Below are 22,841 nucleotides of genomic sequence, written 5' to 3' on the forward strand. Positions count from 1 at the left end.
AGGCTAGCTTCAGTTTTGATGCTTTGGGATGAATTTTGCTTAGTTTTTTTTTTCGCTTAGTTGTCTCCCCTGTGGCCTTGCCAGGCCACTAATATATGTATAGACATACCACATTTTTTTGGCAATGTTATAAGTTCCAAATCTCAGCGACTGTTGATCAGAATTTAACAAATGAAGGTTCGTTGGAAAGGTAATAACCTGAATTGTATAGTGGGCTATGTGACATTTGCCCTTAAGCTCGCACATTAAGTGAATCATCCATCATTCAGAGACTATTTTTGACACGTTTTTTTTTACAGCCATAAAATCTGGGCAGGAGCTGCTAAAAATAGCCTAGCCTGCCTTGACAGAGTACAAAATAGACTTCATGGCTTAGTGGGGGATACCCTTTTCTCTTCCCTGCAACCTCTCTCCTACAGAAGAGACGTTGCGAGCCTGTCTTTGTTTTATCGTTATTTCCATGGCAAGTGCTCGTCTGAGCCCCAATCTCTGGTCCCCCCTCGCCAATCTTTCACGATAAACACCCATCTAGCTGAAACCACTGTCATTAATTTTCCCCACTCTTTATCTGTGCCTAAATCTAAGCGTAGATTCCATGAGCAAAGCTTCTTTCTTAGAAGTGCACGCACGACTGTGGAACTCTCTTCCGTTTGCCTGTTTCCCACCTGACTACAACTTGGATGTCTTCAAGTCCAAAATAAACAAATTCCTGATGACGCCCCCTTAAGTAAGACAGCAGACTTCTCCCCTCTTTGGTTTTCATACATAAAGTAAATTTCACAGTGAATAAAAATTATTTGATACTGGAGATATTCATAATTCCCCAAAAGAGGGGAGATATAACATATGAGAAAGATTTGGAATCAAGTCTCCCCTAGCTGTTATTTCAGATCATTTGAAACCATAGCAGCAAGTTTTATTCTCGCTTCCATCAAGGCTAGAGGTTTGAGGGATATATATATATATATATATATATATATATATATATATATATATATATATATATATATATATATATATATATATATATATATGAACAAATGATTAATAAAACATGTTAAAAGACATCTTGAAAAAGAATTAAAAACATTTAATTTTAAAAAGGAAGCACAAGATAAGTGGATACTGGATAGTCCTTAATCCGCGGAGTTTCGAAGAAATACCCTCCTTCTCATCACAGGGCAGGAATTAGCAAACTGCGGGATCGGATTTTTATATATATATATATATATATATATATATATATATATATATATATATATATATATATATATATATATATATATATATATAAATTAACGGTATTTACGATTTCTCTACCACAGTAAGAAATGTGACACAAGAGTCGGAAAGTAGAATTAAAAAGTTAGCGTCCCGGAAGAGGAGCCGTCTGACTCTGCAAAATATGTCTTGGCAGACCCTTCCGCATTCCTCGGTAGAGGTACCTCAGGCGATTATCAATAAACAACTTCTCAAAGAGAGAAGGTAAAAACACGAACATAGGAGTAAGTGCGTATTCCGTTACGCTAACTATGTTTGCTTCTATTACAATCACTATAACTCAACTACTACTACTACTACTACTACCACGATACGGCGATGAGGAGAGAGAGAGGGAAGAGAGAGAGAGAGAGAGAGAGAAAGAAAGAAAGAGAGGTGAAGGTTTCCCCGCGTTTTGTTTGAGTCATGTCTCTTTTAAAATCTCGTCTCTTTCTGCCTACAACAACAACACGAACATAATAGCAGTGCTGCTTTTGTAGCAAAACCCTTCAACATTCACTTTTAAGGGTCTCGTTTTTTTTTTTAAACCATCAACGCGCGACATTATTCCTTTTAAACCCCCATCATCCACAAACATACACGCACATATTAAAAATAAAAAAAAAATCGAAATCATTTAGTTCCATTCAAATCAATTTATGGTTAACTTATTCCATCTTTCTCTCGAAACAAAAACAAACATCGAATAAAAAATAGGGAGAAAATCTAACAAATCGCTGACGGGTACCCCTACATTTATCTCGGATATCGGGGCACACCTTAACAAAACTAAATCGGCAACCCCATAAAAATCCAAACTGACCATGTGAAAGAATCCCCTTTCTTTCCCCTATTTTTTTTTTTTTTTTTCGTTTTTCTTTCTGGAGATATACCAATTCCGTGATCTTGTATACTATTCTTGGAGGAAACGTTTTTTACCCTGGACATAAATCATGGTTTCTGTATTGGAAAAGCCAGAGTTGGCAAAAGAAGGTAAAGCTTGCTTTTTTTTTTTTTTTTTTTTTTTGTTTTGTTAAAAAAAAATGAATTTCTTTCATTTATTTTAATGTTTTTAATTTATGTATTTTTAATCCAGTTTCTGATTCTACAATTTTTGGAACATATACACATTTGTTTCTGCCCCCCCCCCTTTTTTGCCGGTACTTATGTAAAGTACGGATCATGCTGAAATAATGTTATTTAGAAATCCATTCTTACCATGGGAGAGGGAGGATGTTTTGCAACTATTCTCTACTTTCACCTAACAATTTAACAAAAAAAAAAAAAAAAACATACTGTAAAAATCGAATTTAACTTATATCTAAAAAAAACAAAAAAAAAAACAAAGAAAAATGCAGCATGGCCCGTAATCAGCATAAAGTACCGTTTTTTTTTTGTCTATGACCAATTCAAGCTAAGATTAACCCTAAAATGAATAATTGATGAAACATTTTTTTTAATTATTTATTTTATAAAAGTTTTCTTGAAGAAATACATCCTATCATCCAGTAAAAAAATAAAAATTTGTATCACCCCTACTTTTTTATTGTTTATTTTATTTTTTTTTTTTAGATCAAACTTCGTTAGGCATCTTTTATTATTTTTATGACACATTTAATTTAAATTCTGTTATTTTTCCTTTTTATGAAAATTATCCGGCATTTTCTATCCAGACTCCGTTTCTTTATTTGTTTACTATTATTAAAACGAAACACAAAAACATTGTTTCTTTTCTTTCTTTATTCTAACGTAAATGTTTCCTTTCTTTTTGTTTAAAAAAAAAACATCTGTGTGTTTTTTTGTTTAGTATTAAAAAAAAAAAAAAAAAAAAAAAAATTGACTTAAACGCGTGTGTTTAAATAAACGCACGCGAGTGTGTTGTTGCTACACGCTTGGACAGTCCAACACACTTTTGTGTTTTTATCGTAATATTTGCAAAACAAAACACGTTTGTGACAAAGAACGATTTCATTTAATAATACTCAAAGATTTCGTTTTTGATGTTTTCGTTTTAAATATAATAGTTATTTATGGCTTTCTTTACGATTATTGCTTCCACTTCACTTCCGGCTACCCCCCCCCCTGTTAAGAACAGGGTTTCTAAATAAAAACGTTATTATTTAGAAAAGCCTTTCTTAACATGCTCCCTTTAACCTATTCTGTACTTTCACCTAACAATTTAATAAACAAAAATACCCAAAAAAATAAAACAAAAACAAAAAACAAAGGATCAACCGGAAGTGTAGTGAAAACAGTAATTGTTAAGATAAGTTTTATTTTTTAATTTACGAAATATTCTTTTTCAAAAATGGTCTCAACATGCGAATTTTTTAAAATTATTTTTTTTTTTTAATTATTTTGAACTTTTCAATTTTAAAATGGCCGTCAACCCTAATTTTAACAAAATTAGTTCTAATTTTATAGCAATTTGCTTCAATTAACAATTAAATGACAAAGTAGTATCATAATAATATAACTTATTACCTTACTGTTTGGTCATCAAATTAATTGAATCAAATTAAAACTAGAACTAAATTAAGATGATGTTTGATGACAGTCGTATTAAAGCCAAAAAGTTCAAGATATCTATATATATATATATATATATATATATATATATATATATATATATATATATATAATCATTTGTGCAGTTTAATAACCCTAAACAAATTTAGAAAGCCATTGTTAACATGAGGATGCTCAGGATGGCTTTATTAGTTCCTTGCGCGGACTGAACTCACTTAAAATAAAAACAGTTCACTAGTGCAGTTTAGCATCCCCAAGTAAATTAGATTACTTAAATCTGATGCTTAGCATTAACTGTACAAATTTCTTTCAGAAATGTAATTTCAGCTTTTCAAATCAAAAAAGAGAAAGGAGTTTTGCGGACCTGTACGAGAGTGTCCCCCCCCCCCTTAAAATGCGTGTTTTTTTTACCCCCCCCCCCACCCCCTCGACGATTATTATAGATTACAGACTTGCTAATATTAGCAGAAAAAAAATATGGAAAAAAAAAAATTGACTTTTAAGAAGGGGGTTCACTTTCTTGTTATAACGTTCTCCTTCATTGCTACCTGACTTACTGTCCATTTCCAGCGTGTCACGTGATTAGAACGTTAGAACGAGAAAGTGAACCCCCTTCTTAAAAGTCATTAATTTATTGTTTCAGCTAATATGATACTTAAGTCTAGTCTATGATAATCGTCGGAAAAATTTTAAAAAGGTGAAATACACACATTTTAGGGGGCACTGTCGTACAGGTCTGCCACCCAATTTTAATTATTGTTTGGATTTTTGTTGATAAATCAGGAACTTTTCTTCAGGTACACGACCCCAGGATGGCGTTCGGGACATGATCATCATTAGCAACATTGATGAGAATGGCGTGAATACGAATCTTGAGACGAGATATAAGAGAGATGTTATATACGTATCCTTAACACGATAAATTCTTTGTTCTTGGTCGATGAAACTGAAACACCGGTCATCACATCTACAAAACATATGAAAAAAAGGGGGGGGGGATACTTCTACCTTCCTTTTTTTTTTTTTTTTTTTTTTTAAACTTGAAAAATGGATAAGAATGGATTCGATTAAAATATTCTGTTCCCGTTCCGAAATTCGACTAGAAGGTTTCTCAATTCGAAAAGATGCCCCCTGAAGAAGGCCGGAGGTTACATCGGACGAAACACGAGATAACACAAAACACAAGTCATCATATTTGGTTTATTTACCTTCATCATTTCCAAGATGAAAATAGTTGTTCGAATATTCTAAATTATTAAAAACTTAACCGTAACACGAGTTTTGATTAGCCAGGGGGGGGACCTTCCCCCCCCTCTCCCCTATTTAAATATATTTATTTTTCCCAATATGAATCGACGAATAAAACACTTTATATTTGCATTGATTAATTTTTATTATTATTATTATTTTTATTATTATTATTATTGCGACGTGATTTAACGATTTTTTTAATGACAATGCTGGAAACCATTTTCTTTAGCAAACTGCCTCTCCCTTTAAAAACTATTAAATTTGTCTCTTGGCCTTTTGGTCAAGATCAAAGTGTAGTATCTGTTCTTCAGGTGCTATTTCTTGTTCTCTTTCGGTGGAGGAGAAATCCTTCACGACTGAGACAATTTTTATTTTTGTTCCTTTTCTCCACGTTAAAAAACGACCCTGGTGTCTAACTCTGTCCCGTGGGGAGGCATAGTAAATAGGTATTTGTATCCCTACGAGGGAAAGATAAGACACGTAGTTTTTTTTTTTTTTTTTTTTTTTTTAGAGGTATTTCCATCCTTCCACTTCAAATTTAGATTGGGACAAAAATAAGGATTTCTTCTTCGAGGACTAAGAACAGTTACCACCAACTGATCATGGCCTTAAGACCTTAAATCCCCTATTTGTTTGCTTTACAAGAGCAAGGTTGTGCAAGGGGGTATTTAGCTCCCCCAACTGAGGCAATATGGATTGGAACAAAAGGCAACTAATACCCCAGTCGCGAAAGATACCTCATGAGTCATATTTTGTTAGATCATTTCCAACCATCACAATATTCTTCATCGTTCATCCATCTCTTATCCTGGAGTGGCTTTTAGCTTTGATAATTGCTGATACATTTGTTAAAAAAATATTTCATTTTGATTCCTGATATTGGAAATGGATTCAAGCTGTCTTTAGTTTTTAATAAAAATAAGTTAAAAAATCTGTTTTGGGTTATTTTTTGAATATCCTTTACTTTTTTAAGTTTTTTTTTAATTAATTTTTTCTAATATGAAAGGATAAATGCTTTCAAAAGTTTTAAAGGTGTAAAACTAGGAACTCCAAAATATGACTCATCAATGGATGCGTGTTATTGTTAAATTTACGTCTCCCCCCCCCCACTACCACCACAGACACTTTCCAGCAATGCTCAGTGCAAAACATCTTTTAAAGGACAATTACTTTGAAAACATTGTTTTTTGCATCTAAAAAAATGTTAGATAAATAAACGTGGGTAGTTTACAAGCTCCTTTGTTACCGAATTGGATTTAGGTTGACAAAAAGGAATTTTTGTCTTAAAATGTCATTTAAAAAAAAAAAACCCCAAAAACAAGGTTTGTTGTCTTGCAAGAATCTCATTCATAAAAGACAAGTCATGTGTTTGTTTTGCGTTTTTTCTTTCTTTTTTTGTGGTTTTCGTTTTTTCTTTCATTCTGGCTCCAAATTCGTTTGATTCAAGTTACCGTGTGTAAATGTACACGCGCCTGGAGCATGGTTCTGGTTGGTTCTCGAGTGGCCTTTCTCCCAGGCATTATTTTCTCCTTTTGAGAGAGAGAATTCGTTTATTATCGGTACGGTCGCCTGAGACGCGCCCCTACTGGGTAATGCCGACGATTCCGATTACGACTATTTTATTATCATTCCACTCTTATATTTTTTAAAGATCTGAATTGCTCACTATAAACTGACCGTGTGTCTGACTTTGTGGGTAGTAAGAAGCAAATGGTACCCGCACCGCAACCGCACCGCACCGCACAACAGACAGACGTCTTTTTTTCGTCGGCATTCTATCTATGATTTTGCTGGCTCCGACCGGCGCTGGCTGGTCGTCTGGGAAATTCCGACGAGTCCAAATTTTGATCCTGTCCAGTCTGACCCTTCCACACCTTTTATTGGGAGGAGGGGTTGAACTTCCCGCATTTAATCCACACCATGTATGTACCTGGTGGAGGGGATGCTAACTAAGTTGGTTCGAGACATTTTTATTGTTCCATACCTATTTTAGGTGCCCTTGGAGTCCTCGTGTTCTACCGAGGCCGCCGAGATATATTATTAACATTAATGTTAATATATCTCGGCAGTCTCGGTTCTACCCAACTTTAAATCTCTACAATGTCACATTTGGCCCTCGTGGGGAGGTTTTCTAAATAGGAAAGGTGTGTAAACGAAACATTAAAAAAAAAACCCCAAAAAACTACAAACTTTGAATAAAAAAAAACAAACATTTTGTAAACATGGTATTTTGGCATTTTTTTTTTGTATAATTTAAAAAGTTCGCTGCTTGTTAAGATAGACAGATCGATTTTTTTTAAATATGTTGTTTTTAGCAAAAGCAATACTTAATTGTGTCGAAAATAGTAATATATCCAAGAATTTCGTAAATTCGTCGAGTAGAACAACTGCCATTATGTTTTTAATAATAAAAAAGCTTATCACGCTCAGCTAAAACGCCAACCAATTACACTAGCAAAAAGGGAGATATGTATGTCTCCTGTATTCGCAATCTTCAAGGTGTTCACATTTATCTACGGAAAATGACATTTCCTGTAAAAATTACTTTTAACTACGAATGATTTTCCACTTGATGAATTTTCGTAATTTTTTAATAGATTACTATTTTCGACATAAGTATTGTTGGTTTTGCTTAAAACAAGATATTAAAAAAAAAATCGATCTATCGGCTGTATCATAAGTTAACAAGCACCGAAAGTTTTATGAATGAATTAAATATATCACGGAGATCACTTTTACTACTAATGTTATTTCTTTTTTCGGTATTTGTGCATCTATGTTACCGCGCTGAAATAATACCGTTAGAAAACCATTCTTAACAGGGGAGGGAGAGCGTTTTGTAACTATTTTGTACTTTCATCTAACAATTTAAACAAAAATATCAGAAAAAATTGAATTTAACTTGAAAATGCACAAACAGCTTATTTCTTTACTTGCACCGACTGATCTTTTTTAAGAAAGGTTAGACGTTTAATGGTAAAATACAATCATCCGAGGCTGCACTTCAATTTCTTGTTCTCTGTCAGTGGAGGAGAAATCCTTCACATCTGAGACAATTTTTATTTTTGTTCCTTTTCTCCACGTTAAAAAACGACCCTGGTGTCTAACTCTGTCCCGTGGGGAGGCATTGTAAATAGGAACTATAAAATACATCACATCAAACTAGAATATTCATATTTGGAAGTTTCTCTAACAAAACAAACCTTTTCGATGTCTTATAAACGATTTGATATTTGAAACATTCATGGAAGGAGATGGAAGGGCGTCATTATTTTTATATAACAATAGAACACTACCAGCTGTACCTATTCGGCGTTGCCCAGGAGTTTTTTTTTTTTTTTTTTTTTAATGATTTTGAAAGTTAAATTTAATTATCATTTGATCATTTAAATTATTAATTGACCAAAAAACGTAGATATTTTGTTTGCAGAAACTTTTTTAAGTACATAATTTTGAACTTTTATTGCAAATAAATAAATAAATAAATAAATAAAATACAGGGTATGGACCGATTGGACCGTGGACCGAGGACCGTGCTATTTTTTTTTAGATAGGATTTTAAAGCTAATTTAAATTTTTATGGTATCTTTTTTTATTATTATTAAATTGTTAAGTGAGTACAAAATAGCTCAAGCGGTACTTATGCAAAGACGGTATCGTGCTGAAACAATACCGTTATTCAGAAACCTATTCTTAATACGGGGAGGGTATTTTGTAACTATTTCACCTAAACAAAAATATATATCGTAAAACTTGAATTTGACTTGAAATTATATATATATATATATATATATATATATATATATATATATATATATATATATATATATATATATATAAAAGAATAGCACGGTACCTTCTCTGCATAAGTATAAAATGTCCCTTCCCCAAATGTTAAATGGGGGGTTAAATATTATTTAAGAAATAATATTATTTAAGAAATAATATTATTTCATTACGGTCCGTATTCTGCATAAATACACAAAATGTTCATGTTCAGGAAATGATGATCAGCTAAGAATTTTAAAGCCGGTCTAAATGTTCTCGATTTCGAAGGATAACAAAAAAAATATTTTTTCAACTATTAACTAGACTATTTATTTTTTTTATAAAGAAACTAAATGCATTTTGATGGATTTTAGTAATTAAATAATGTAAGGCTAAAAATCGTTTTTATGCTATTGTTATTTTTGAAAAAAAAATGTAAGAGTTAAGAATCGTATACAGAAAGACACTCGAGAATTGATCACACACTTATTAATAAGAGATTATGATTGTTATCTTGAACTTTTCAGCTTTAGGATGGTTGCATTGAAAGATTATCTTAATCGAATTATAATTCGAGTTAACTGAAAAGTTTGTACATTTGTCATTTCATTACATTACATCAGTATGAAAAAAGAATCCGCATAAAGTTTCATTTTATATAATTTTCTGATTTCCAAAAGTCCTCATTTTTTTACATCGACTTATATAAATAACTTTAAATGTGTTCTTGGTTGAATGTTATTAAATTTCAATTTATTTGCCTAAGGTCAATAACTAAAAAAAAAAATACATATTTTTAAAAATATAAATCAAATCATTTAATAAAATTGATTATATTTTAAAGAAGTATGATAATAATCCGTAGAATTATGAATCCGAACGAATTTTCCAAATGAAAAACATGGAAAATTGTCTGCAAGAATTCTCCGGAACAATAATCAAAATTCTTCTTCTTCGTGAAAATTCTTCCTTTTAGGAAAATCACGCACAAAAGAAACAAAACGTCATTTTCTCTTGATATCACGTGGTTACCCACGTGGATTTTAAAGAAAAAAAGGTAAATAGATGCAAACATTCGGCATTTATACAATTGTTTCAATTCAATTAAAACATTTAAGATTTTTCCTTTATTGTGGCTTAGAAATATTCCCTTATAAACAGTTAGTTATAGTTTTATAACAATTTGGTTCGATTAATCATTTCACGATCAAACGATACCGTAATTATATTTAAATCTGAAAATCCACACGCGAAAAAGGTATATAATTAGTAGAAAAACAACAGCAAAAAAAAAAAAAAAAAATGATCGGAGGGGGAGGGGTAGATGAAAGTAAAAACTCCAGGGCAACGCTGGGTTGTTTGTCATACTTCTAATTACTTCTGCCCCCTCCCCCCGACCGCCTCATATTTCTTTACTCAGCTGACACGAACGGCAGAAGATGAGACGACCGAAATGTCGTACTTAAAAACAACCTCAAACGAAACTTCTCCTTTTCCTTTCCTGAAATAAATTAAAGAAAGGATGGAAGTCGGGCAAAAAGCAGGAACTATCTCAACCACAGAAAAGACCTTGCTACCCCCTCTCCCGTCTGACATGTTTATGTCATATGGGATGTCATGCAGTATGCGCACGCTAGTCATCAGCCCCATCATCATCTTGTTTTTCATTTCTAATATTTAAAGCAATCTAGCATTTTTGATGTGTACAGTTAAGTCAGAAACTTCAAGATACGTCCAGAAACCTTATATATTACCGGAATCGATATGACTCCGACATGGTTATGACAAAGAAAGAAAATTAAAATTGCAGTATAGTTAACAGTCGAAAAATCATAAAGAAAAAAAAGAAAATTACAACAAACGAAATAGAATTAAAAAGGGATATTCGGAATCTTAACTCATTGTTCGAGGGGAGGTAACTCTATTATATTAAGAATTGTAAGAAAAATGATTTTTCCAACTACTTCATTTAATTTGACAAAGTTTCATAACATTAACAACAACATTAATAACAACAAAAAAGGTGCTTATGCACTTTTGTTACCGCGCTATTTTTAAATAGTTTTTTTTTTCATGTTAAATTCAAGTTTTACAATATCTTCTTAACGGATACGTACAATATAACCTTTTTTTCAATATTTTCATTTTTTTAATGTCTTGATTAAACTGTACAAGTGCCCTTTTTTATCATTAAATTGTTAGGTGAAATCACAGAATAGTTACGGTCAATGTCACGTTTCTTTCCAACTACTCCAAAAACTTTAAAATGACGACTTTTATAAGTTTTCGGTGGTGCTGAAAACGAATATCACATTTAAATTTTTCAGCACCACCGAAAACCTATAAAAGTCGTCATTTTAAAGTTTTTAGAAAGAAACTTGACATTGACCATAGTTACAAAAATGACTTTCAAAATAACATTATTTCAAAAAAAAAAAGTAAAAAAAATGTAAAATGCGACGATATTGTAATTTTAAAACATTTGAGTAAGTGTAAGAAAATTTGTTTCGGTTACTATAGTAACTTCCGAATAATCCGAAAAAGTGCTAAAAAACAAAAAAAAAAAAAAAAAAAAAAAATCAACCAACCAAATATAATAAAGGACGCTTTTTAGATATAAGAACAAAAATCGAAACATTGAATTTCAACTAAAACGAATGTTATCTACTTAATTGTCTTGTCGAAATTAGTAAAATATTCCAAAATTACGAAACATCATAAAGTAGAAAATTATTGATAAAATAGTTTTCAAAAAGAAGCTTCTATCTTTACATCATCAACGCTCTGATCCCCATCTGGCATCAATTGAAATGGATGGCTCTCGTCTTGGGGAGGCTCCATGTTTTGACAAGCTTCTGGGTTTGACCTTTACTCCTGATCTGAAATGGAACACATACATCAAATCTGTTGCCAGGGACGCTGGGAAAATGGTGGGATCATTCTACCGCTCCAGAAGATATCTCACTACTGATGCAATTCTCTATCTGTATCAAAGCCAAGTACGTCCAAGGATGGAGTACTGCTGCCACATCTGGGCAGGAGCTGCTAAAAACAGCCTATCCTGCCTTGACAGAGTACAAAATAGACTTTGTGGTTTAGTAGGGGATGCCCTTTTCTCTTCCCTCCAACCTCTCTCCCACAGAAGAGACGTTGCGAGCCTATCTTTATTTTATCGTTATTTCCATGGCAGGTGCTCGTCTGAGCTCCAATCCCTCATCCCCCCTCGTCAATCTTTCATGAGAAACACCCGTCTGGCTGAAACTACTGTCAATAATTTGCCCCACTCTCTATCTGTTCCTAAATCCAAACGTAGATTCCATGAGCAAAGCTTCTTTCTTAGAAGTGCACGCCAGTGGAACTCTCTGCCGCTTGCCTGTTTCCCACCTGACTACAACTTGGACGTCTTCAAGTCCAACATAAACAAACTCCTGACAAACTGCCCCCTTAAGTAAGACACTCTATCAAAACTCCCAATACTAATGATTACTACAATACTATCTCATTGATTACTGTACACGCAATGACTCTTATCCCTGAGTGGCCTTCGGGCCTTGATAAGTGGTGACCTCCATGTAAAAAAGACAAAAAAAAAAAGAAATTGCAAGTTATAACTATTGCTTAAATAATAAACAGAATAAACAGGGGCGGTAACTGCAGTCTGTCTTGTTTACCTTTACCCCTAAAATAATGGCGTCTCGATATGTATCTACATAAAATTTTAGGCATTTTTTTTTTTTTTCCGTATTTACTTCAATCTTCAATTAGCAAAAGATGGTACATCTCCTCCAAAAACTAAAAACTAACAAAGAAAGAGATGAATAATAGATTAAATTAATCTCTGCCTGAAAACGCGTGACTAAAAACATCTATAAAAACACATGGCAACATCGATTCCATGCAATAGCCCAACGAATCCGCATGAGGATGAAATACGGAAAATTCTGTGTGACTTAATTGTCATATATATTTTCAAAATTTATATAATCTCATCTGCAATGTGATGCTGTTCTCAGTTTGCCGATAAATACCACTGAAACTATTGCTACACATGGAATAGCAGGATTTGTGGTCAAGGTTTACTCCTCTAGATCAGCCGTGTTCTATCTATATCTCTGTTAATAGATTGACAATTGAGAAGGATGTGGCTCCAAATGGACATTCTCTATGGAGAGACTATATTTGGCACGTCGCATAGTATGTTTTTGATCATGGTGTAAGGCTTTGTTCAGAATTACATGCTTAGGCATGCAATGCACAGCAAGTATAGAGATTGTAAAATTATACAACATCTGTATTGTAGTTTAACATTTAACATTTAAATGTAGTTACAACATCTATATTGTAGTTTAACATTTAACATTTAAATGTAGTTACAACATCTATATTGTAGTTTAACATTTAACATTTAAATGTAGTTACAACATCTATATTGTAGTTTAACATTTAACATTTAAATGTAGTTACAACATCTATATTGTAGTTTAACATTTTCTTTTTCTTGTCAACGCTAGTCAACATTTTTTTTGTTTTTTAAACTGTGTTCATGGGTGATATCTTCAAGTGTAAATTTGGTAAAATTGGATTACTTAAGGGGAACGGCTCATCAGGAACTTGTTTACATTGGACTTGAAGACGGTCATATTGTAGTTAGCTGGAAAGCAGGGAAACCAAAGAGAGTTCACAGGTGTGCAATTCTAAGAAAGAAACTTTGTTCATGGAATCTACATTTAGGTAAATAATAAAGATAAGAGTGGGGGAAATTATTGATAGTGTTTTCAGCCAAACGACTGTTTGGCGACGGGGAGGACCATAGATTTGAGCTCAGACGAGTACTTGCCATGAAACGCAACGTCTCTTCTGTGAGGAAGAAGTTGCAGGAAAGAGAAAAGGGCACCCCTCACTACGAAATCTATTCTGAACTGTCAAGGCATGATAAAGTCTGCCTAGCAGCTCCTGCCCAGATGTGACAGCAATATTACATCCTTGGACGTACCTGGCTCTTATATAGGTAGAGTATTGCATCAGCAGGTAGATATCTACTGGATTAATAGAAGGATCCCATCATTTTTCCAGCGACCTTGGCAACAGATTTGATGTACGTATTCCATTTTAGATCAGGAGTAAAGGTCAAGCCCAAGAGCTTGTCAAAAAATTTTCATTTTACTTAGTAATATTTTAGTAAAAGTAGTAATTTTCTCTTTTAGAAAATTTCTAATACACGGCCCAGCATTGCCTGGTTGTAAAATACGCTTAAATATGATATTCTAATTTATGCAGACTCTGTATTTATTATTAAAGAGCCAATTCTCTATTGAATATTATATTGTACGCAATATATAGTGATGATTAAAAAAAATATCACTTGAGTGCGATCAGCTACAATCAAAACATATAGCTTAGTGGTTACCATTTGAGCTATCATCAGATGTTATAGAAAACATTAAAATTTAACTTTAATGTATAAATGTATATTTGCGCATGTATGCAAGAGTACTTTGTTAACTTGTGCTTCATAAATTCCAATATAAAAATTTTGACACCGTAGCAGCTATTTTTATTGACTAAAAAACAAATCAAATTTGTTCTACAGGTCCAGATCCCTTAGCTATCAAGTTTCAAGTCTGAAAATAAAAAATTGATGGAGTTTGATAGAGACCGTTCCTCAGACAGACAGGCAGATAATGTTACTTTTTATATAAATGTAGATTTACTACTCATGAAGGGCAGTAACAAACTTCTTTTTTTTTTTTTTGTGGCATCATTATATAACAAACTTCTTAAATGCGACGGGCCATGGAGAAGTTTACGATCTTCAGAATGTGAATATAACATTGATATCTATATCTCTGTATCTACAAGGTGGAACGATAAAATTGTCGCAAAAAAAAAAAAAAAGCAACACTTCAGCTTTATTTTAAAACTTTTATTTAAAAAATCAATTCAAGTAATTTGATTATGTAGTCAAGCTGACATCTATTTAATGTAGCCGCCTTCAGCCTCAATCTTTGCCTCTACCAGAACTGGGAGCATACCTTTTCCACAAGCATCGGTGGGAGCTTGGTGAATACTTGGTGGATGGCGGCAATAAGACTGGTTTTGATGTTGTGGGAGGTCATGTTGGTGATGTTCTCAACATATGACCAAACGAAGTAGTCCAGCTGGTTTAGGTCGAGGGAGGCAGTAAGAGAAGGGTACAAAGTCATAGAACTCTTTCTAAAGACAAGCCTGGGTCTCTTTAGACTTGTGGGTCAGCGCTGAGTCCTGCTATCACACCCAGAGTCTGCCAGGGGCCACCTGATTGCACCAGGGAATCACCATATTCTTCAGCACATCTGGGTACACTTTGGTGTTGACTTTCAAGCTGACTTTGAAGATGTGAGGTGGCATAAAGTGGTTCTCACTTGAAACTAAACCAAAATGGTGGCCAGAAACTTTGTTTTCATCACCCTGGGAATGTCCTTGCTATTTGTGGCAATCTAGCAATGCATTTTGAAGGTGCTGGCAATGGTCCTGTTGTCATAACTTGGATTAATAGAGAGCATGAGTTGTACAGCAGCGCTTCTCTGATCTTCTTTGTTGAATATTGTGTCACTTTCAGACATGATAGGAGGTGCCTATTGCTCTTAGGATTTGTACACAGCTGGCCAACTAGTAAATGGTCTGCAACGAAAAAAAGAAAACCGGTTTTCATCAAATGGAAATATATCGTTTTTGTAGGGGCGACAATTTTATTGTTCCACCCTATATAAAAAGCACTTTGTGTGTGTATGTGTCTGTGAGTGTGTTTCATATGGACACCAAAATAGCTGGGCTGATTTGTTTTCAAATTTCGCATAAGTGTACTTTGTGTCTGGGAGTGTTCTTAGATAGGTTTTGTATCAGAATACCTCCGATAAGTATCGATAATCGAAAAACATCTCATTAAAAAAAGGGACAGTGTGATTTAAATCAAAGTTAACACCTTTATACAGCCTAACATCACAAATGCATTTGAGAAGTTTTCTCACCGCACAAGCATAAGGGCCTGGTGTATTAAATCAACAGGTTTTTTGATAAGATGGGTGCGCATTATAAATTAATGTTTATGCTTAGAGCACATTTGAACTATGATAATTGACTTATGCATTTTAAACTTTAATTCAAGCAAATAAAGAAATAATTTCCTAAAATCAGCAGTAGGTTCTCTACAGTTCAATGTAGACTACAATGTATTGTATACTGTTACTGCAGAGAGGCGAGGCATGTGAGCTCCCTCCCGGTGTACCACGGTGAGTCCCCAGCTAGAGTCTTTGATTGATAAATACGTGAGTTTATGAATCTTGATGACAATAAAAGTATTGGAAGTGTGAGACATTAGTTGATCCTCATTGAATCCTGGACAGCGTCGCGTCTCCTTGCTAATTCATGCACAATACTCATTATTGTTCAACTATTTAGTACTTGCCTGGGTGTCTGGCGTTGCCCAGGTGTTTGGAGGTGTGTGTTATGCAAAACAAAAATAAATGATAGTAGGCAGGCTCGAACCTGTACCGCGAAGGAGGACAAGGACGTGAAAAAAAGTGACGTCTTTGCTGTTGCGTCCATCACCAAACCGAAAGTGGCGAAGGTTTAAATTAAGGCTAGTCAATTGAAAAGGGGATGACTTTCAAAAATATCAGCGAAAAAAGCGACCCCCCCTCCCTGTTGACAAGTGCCCAGTTGAGGGTAAAAGAATTAATGTTTTTGGCCAATTTTTCAATATTTGTCGTCTGAAGGATCGAGTTTCAAAACGATACCGGTCTCATGAAAATCCGTCGCCTCTGTCGAAAGTTTTAGGCAGATATACAAACATACATACATACATTTAAACAGACAGCTGAGATTTTTATTATAGACTAGCGGGGGAGGGGGGTACCCGGCGTTGCCCAGGTGTTTGGAGGTGTGTGTGGTTTTGAGTAAATCAAAACTCCTTTAAAATAAAAAAAAGTTTTGGTAGGTAAGTATGAGGATCGAACCTGCACACTTGAGGCGAAGTTGGAAATTAAAGTGTGAAAAAAAACATGCGATGTTAACCATTGGGCCCCCGCGAAATACTAATGGAAATACGTTTGAATTTATTTAACTATTTAGAATTGGCAGGTGCACGTTTTAATGACTTAATGAGGTCAGCTTTGACTGCGGAGTAGTATTTTATTTACTGCAGGAACGCTTTTTTTATTTTCATTTTCCCCAAGATGTTTGGGGGGGGACAGCTCCCCATAAAAAAGGGGATTGTCCAAATTGAATAGAAATTGTCTGATATAAGGAAAATATTTCCACATTGATCAAATCTGATTGCTTTCGGACATTTCTGGCGATCGCGACTAGAAAAACACCGCCAGAATTAGTGTCGCTTTTATTATACGAAAAAGCCTAATCCACATGCAGTGAGGGAAAACTGTTGAATATTTATCTTTGTGCAGTCGAGCAAATTAAATAGACAGGCGACCTCCGTTGTTAACTCATAGATATTATGATTTATATGTGATATAAAAAGTTTTAAGTTGTGAGCCGACCGACCGCTTCTCGGAAAAAAGATTTTATTGGACATACACAAAAAGCGAACATACATACACACATTTTCGCTTTTATATGTATAGAAGATGTCTTGTCTCCATGTGAGTTGCTGTTCATTTTATTTATTTTTTTTAGATGTTTTCTGTTCCTCATTCTATTTAACTTGTAGAAAGATCTTTTTCCATCACAAGGGATCACGATGCATAGCACAATTGCTACATTAAAAAAAAAATGAGCCATCGTTTCTATCCAGTTTTAAACAATACTGTGAAGTATATCAGATCTTGACCAAGACCCTCTTCTAAATGGTCTGGAAATAATGAAATTGAATACTTTTTTCTCTTGACAATGCAAGGCCTGTGGTGACTGTTACATCCGTTACTACTATGCTATCTAGCACTACGATCAAGGAAGAGCTTGAACTAATTTGAATCCAACCAGATGGCGCTGATAAAAATGTAATGAAAAACCTAAACCAACAAAAACGATCAAGACTTGAGCAAACATAGACACAGAAAAACAAAAATGTTTTGTCTCCATCAATTGAAGAGAAACGTCTCTTGAAGGTTCCCGTTGTCTTGCTAATTTTGGAATGAAAACTGAATTATTAGGTTGCCAAGAAGAGTCTTGGAGAATTTTAAATTTTGATTTCAATTGATGTATTTTCAAATAAGTTTTCGTTATAGTATCTTTACTTTATATGTCATTTTAAAGAGCGTTTTTTTGCTCTATCTAATCATTTAAATTACAATCGTTTTAAAACAATTGTCTTTTCAGAATGCTGACTACAAGATGAAAAAAAAACAAACAAATTCGTACAATTTTCTTATTTCAATTCAAGCTAGGCTGAAAAGCTACTGAAATAGCTCATATCAATTAAGTGTTTGACCCAGGAACCACTATTGAACGCACAGCACGATAATGATTTAAGAAATTTTGTGACAGCAACGAGTCTTGAAGATGGTGAGTGCAATGGTTAGTCTTCGGATGTTGACAATGATACATTTAAGAGCCTTAGTCTTAGTCACACACAACTATTCGAGAAGTTGCTTCTGAATTAGACATCTTGCTGCCCAAATCCCTACATAGTACCCCAGTAGTTGTTGCCCCTGATAGTACCTATTTACTATGCCTCCCCACGGGACAGAGTTAGACACCAGGGTCGTTTTTTAACGTGGAGAAAAGGTACAAAAATAAAAATTGTCTCAGTCGTGAAGGATTTCTCCTCCACTGAAAGAGAACAAGAAATAGAAGTGCAGCATCTGAAGAACAGATACTACACTTTCATCTTGACCAAAAGGCCAAAACACCCAAGTGGCAATTTGCCTTGTTTGGGGTGAAAATGTAATAAAAAAAAAAAAAAAAAAAAAAAAAGACATAACATATTCGATTATTTCCAACGACTTGAGAAAGATTGGAAAGACAAAAAACTTGATAAATGGGTGGTTCATGAATTGAACGACAACCAAAAGGAACGCCATTGTGAAGTGTCATCTTCCCTTCTTTTACGCAACAAGAATGATCTGTTTCTCGACTGGATAGTGATTTGCACTGAAAAGTGGATTCTTTATGACAACCGGCGATGCTCAGCTTAGTGGTTCGATGCTGATGAAGCTCCACGACACTTCCCGAAGCCAGAGTTACACCAAAAGAAGGTCATGCTGACTTTTTAGTGGTCTGCGATCGGTCTCGTCCATTAGTTTTTTTGAATGCAGGTGAAACCATTACAGTGGAAAAGTACTGTCAATAAATGGATGTAGTGCATCAGAAACTTCGACAACAACATCCAGCATTAGACAATAGAAAAGGCTCAATTCTCCTCCACGACAATGCCCGATCGCACATTGCTAAACCAACTCTGTAGAAGTTGAATTAATTGGGCTACAAAACTCTGCCTCATCCACCATACTTTCCAGACCTATCACCTACCGACTACCACTTTTTCAAGCATTTTCAACAACTTTTTGCATGCAAAATGCTTCAAAAACCTAAGCAATATCAAAATTTAAAATTAAAAAAACCGCAAGAACTTTCTTGTCAACGTGATATTAGTTTGTATCATTAGAATTACTATTCTCATCTTGGGTGTTATTCTCGATGTAACCTTCTTCAAGTGTATGTTGTTGAACTTAGAAATCTGGATGAAGTTTCAAATTGAACCCTTTAATCCCTGGGGTGGGGGTAGATGCTCTCATTACTTCAGTCATGACCAGGTAATTAAATAAATTGCAATTCTAGTGTGAGTATTGCCCGCACTGAGGATTAAACCTTCAACCATCAGAAGAGTATCATTAATACTTTATCTGTTATGCTATGGATCCTTGCGGACAAATCTAGCATGAATTTTGGGATTTTTAAACTTAGTCTTATTTTTAGGTGTACAATCTTTCTGCTTATCACTATAGATTTTTAATTTCGCTCTCTTTCTGTGTGTGTATATATGTATGCATATATATATGTATGTATGTACTAGAAGGGCGCCCGGCATTGTCTGGTCATAAAATACGCTTAAATATGATATTTTGATTAATGCAGATTTTATATTTATGTTGGACCCAATATATAGTAATGATTTAAAAAGTTAGAAAATCGAAACTAAAACGTTCAGCTTAAGATTTATTTTTTCCTCTGCCGTTAATGACTGAGCTATGAAGACATGTCTGCTGCACGGCTAAAAATTAAAACCTGAACCAATAGCTATTACGTTATGCATGCATATTTATAATGCCGTCGTTCACCCTTCATTTTGCAAATCCCTTTTTTTTTTTTCTAATTTTCGCACTTTTGTACCGACTTTCAGAGGTTAAAACCCAAATATAAAGTTTTCAATGGGTTCAAATACCTTATATATGAAGTTTCATGTCTGTAGACCAAAAACTTTACGAGTTTGGTAGGCAAAATTCTTTAAACAAAAATATATATGTATACATAAATATATATGAAAAGAGTTTTGTGTTTACTATGAACATTTTATGCAAATATTATGCAAGTATAAATCATGTAGAATATCTGCATGAATATAATTATACATAATATTTAACTAAAGATGATCACCCCATAAGAAAACAAAAAAAAAAACTAATAGGGAATCAAAATGAATGTTTAAAAGAATATGCAAATTAGATAACTAGAAATGTTTTCTCAATCATTAAATCATTTCTCTCTGATAGGCTCATAAGAGTAGTGGTAGATGGACAAAAATCGGAGGCCAGCAATATAAATGCTGGAGTCCCTCAGGGGTCAATCCTGGGCCCAACTCTCTTCCTGATCTACATCAATGACCTCCCTAAACACATACTTAAATCATTCGTTGACATCTATGCTGATGACACGACCATCTACGGCAACACATCAAAGGCTGTAAATGACAAAGTTCTCTCTGATTCTCTCTCCTCTGATCTCCAGTGCGTGGTTCAGTGGGGGGGGGGGAAGACGTGGCTGGTTACCTTTAATGCATCCAAAACCAAACTCCTATCCTTACATCATCAACGCTCTGATCCCCATCTGGCATCAATTGGGATGGATGGCTCTCGTCTGGGTGAGGCCCCGTGTTTTGACAAGCTTCTGGGTTTGACCTTTACTCCTGATCTGAAATGGAACACGTACATCAAGTCTGTTGCCAGGTCGCTGGAAAAATGGTGGGATCCTTCTACCGCTCCAGGAGATATCTCACTACTGATGCAATTCTCTATCTATTAAAAGCCAAGTACGTCCAAGGATGGAATACTGTTGCCATATCTGGGCAGGAGCTGCTAAAAACAGCCTATCCTGCCTTGACAGAGTACAAAATAGACTTTGTGGCTTAGTGGGGGATGCCCTTTTCTCTTCCCTGCAACCTCTCTCCCACAGAAGAGACGTTGCGAACCTATCCTTATTTTATCATTATTTCCATGACAGGTGCTCATCTGAACTCCAATCTCTGGTCCCCCCTCGCCAATATTTCACGAAAAACACCTGTCTAGCTGAATCCACTGTGAAAAATTTCCCCCACTCTTTATCTGTGCCTAAATCAAAACATGGATTCCATGAACAAAGCTTCTTTCTTAGAACTGCATGCCTGTGGAACTCTGTTCCGTCTGCCTGCTTCCCACCGGACTACAACTTGGATGTCTTCAAGTCCAACGTTAACAAATTCCTAATGAACCGCCCCCTTAAGTAAAAATTTCATCAAATCTCCACACTAATGTAATGTACTTGCAATAACCCTTATCCCTGAGTGTCTTCCGGGCCTTGATAAGTGGTGATCACTGTGTAAAAAAAAAAAAAAAAAGATAAATTTTTTGCAGATGAATGCAATTCCATGACCCATATATAACAAAGTTATATTTTCTTTTTAAATAAATAGAAAATTGAATTTTTAATATGAATTTCAATACACAAAAAAAATCTCAAATTTATAGGATATATATATATATATATATATATATATATATCCCAAACTTTTGGCCTTGGAGGGGAAACTAAAATTTGTTGTTATGGTTTCAAATGATTTGAAATAACAGCAAGGGAAGACTTGGTTCCAAATATTTCTCAAATGTTATATCTACCCTCTTTTAGAAATAGAGTATGATTATGAATATCTCCAGTATTAAATAATCTTTATACACTGTGAAATTTACTTTATGTATGAAAACCAAAGAGGGGAGATATAACATGAGAAATATTTGGAATCAAGTCTCCCCTTGCTGTTATTCCAGATCATTTGAAACCATAGTAACAAGTTTTAGTCTTCCCTCCATCAAGGCCAGAGGTTTGGGAGGAAATAGCAGATATTTTGTAATTCATATGCAAAATTAGGAAAACAAATGACTATGATTGAAACATTTCCCCCACTCTTTATCTGTGCCTAAATCAAAACGTGGATTCCATGAACAAAGCTTCTTTCTTAGAACTGCACGCCTGTGGAACTCTGTTCCGTCTGCCTGCTTCCCACCGGACTACGACTTTGATGTGTTCAAGTCCAACGTTAACAAATTCCTAATGAACCGCCCCCTTAAGTAAACACTTCATCAAATCTCCACACTAACGGAATGTACTTGCAATAACCCTTATCCCTGAGTGGCTTCCGGGCCTTGATAAGTGGTGATTACTGTGTAAAAAAAAAAAAAAAAAAAAAAAAAATTTATGTCTGTAAAAAAAGTGCCAAAAATAAGCTCTGGATGATGGATGATGCCCTTAAATGTGTGACCTTAAGGGCAAATGTCACATAGCCTACTACACAATTCATGTGATTACCTTTCCAATGAGCCTTCATTTGTTAAATTCTGATCAATAGTTGCTAAGATTTGGAACTTATAAAATTGCCAAAAAAAGGTGATTTGTGTGTGTGTGTGTGTGTGTATTCGTAGTCAATGGGACGAAACTACATGAAAATTTGAAGGTTTTTTGAAGATTATAATTCTATTCTCTATGGTTAAAATTTTATGACAATTAGTAAAAATGAACCTATATTTTAAAACCAATAAAATATGCCTAAATTTGCCCACGGTTGTATATAT

At 34.4% G+C, this 22,841-nt stretch overlaps 1 protein-coding gene and 1 pseudogene across 2 annotated transcripts in view; both read left to right on the forward strand.

Annotated features, from left to right (window-relative positions):
• Positions 1 to 1,321: 1,321 nt before the first annotated feature.
• Positions 1,322 to 22,841, forward strand: part of LOC145260324 (myosin-VIIa-like) — a 965,294-nt gene continuing 943,774 nt past the window's right edge. For both annotated transcript variants that reach the window (XM_080118214.1, XM_080118215.1), the window contains exons 1-2: positions 1,322 to 2,253; positions 4,587 to 4,693. In XM_080118214.1, the coding sequence (XP_079974340.1) occupies positions 2,214 to 2,253; positions 4,587 to 4,693 (147 nt within the window). In that variant the 5' untranslated portion in view covers positions 1,322 to 2,213. The remainder of the gene's footprint in view (positions 2,254 to 4,586; positions 4,694 to 22,841) is intronic.
• Positions 5,301 to 5,410, forward strand: LOC145260840 (U2 spliceosomal RNA; annotated as a pseudogene).

The sequence above is a fragment of the Euprymna scolopes genome, chromosome 36 (assembly GCF_053919585.1).
Source record: "Euprymna scolopes isolate OS-2025 chromosome 36, ASM5391958v1, whole genome shotgun sequence".
In the NCBI taxonomy this organism is placed as follows: Eukaryota; Metazoa; Mollusca; class Cephalopoda; order Sepiida; family Sepiolidae; genus Euprymna; species Euprymna scolopes.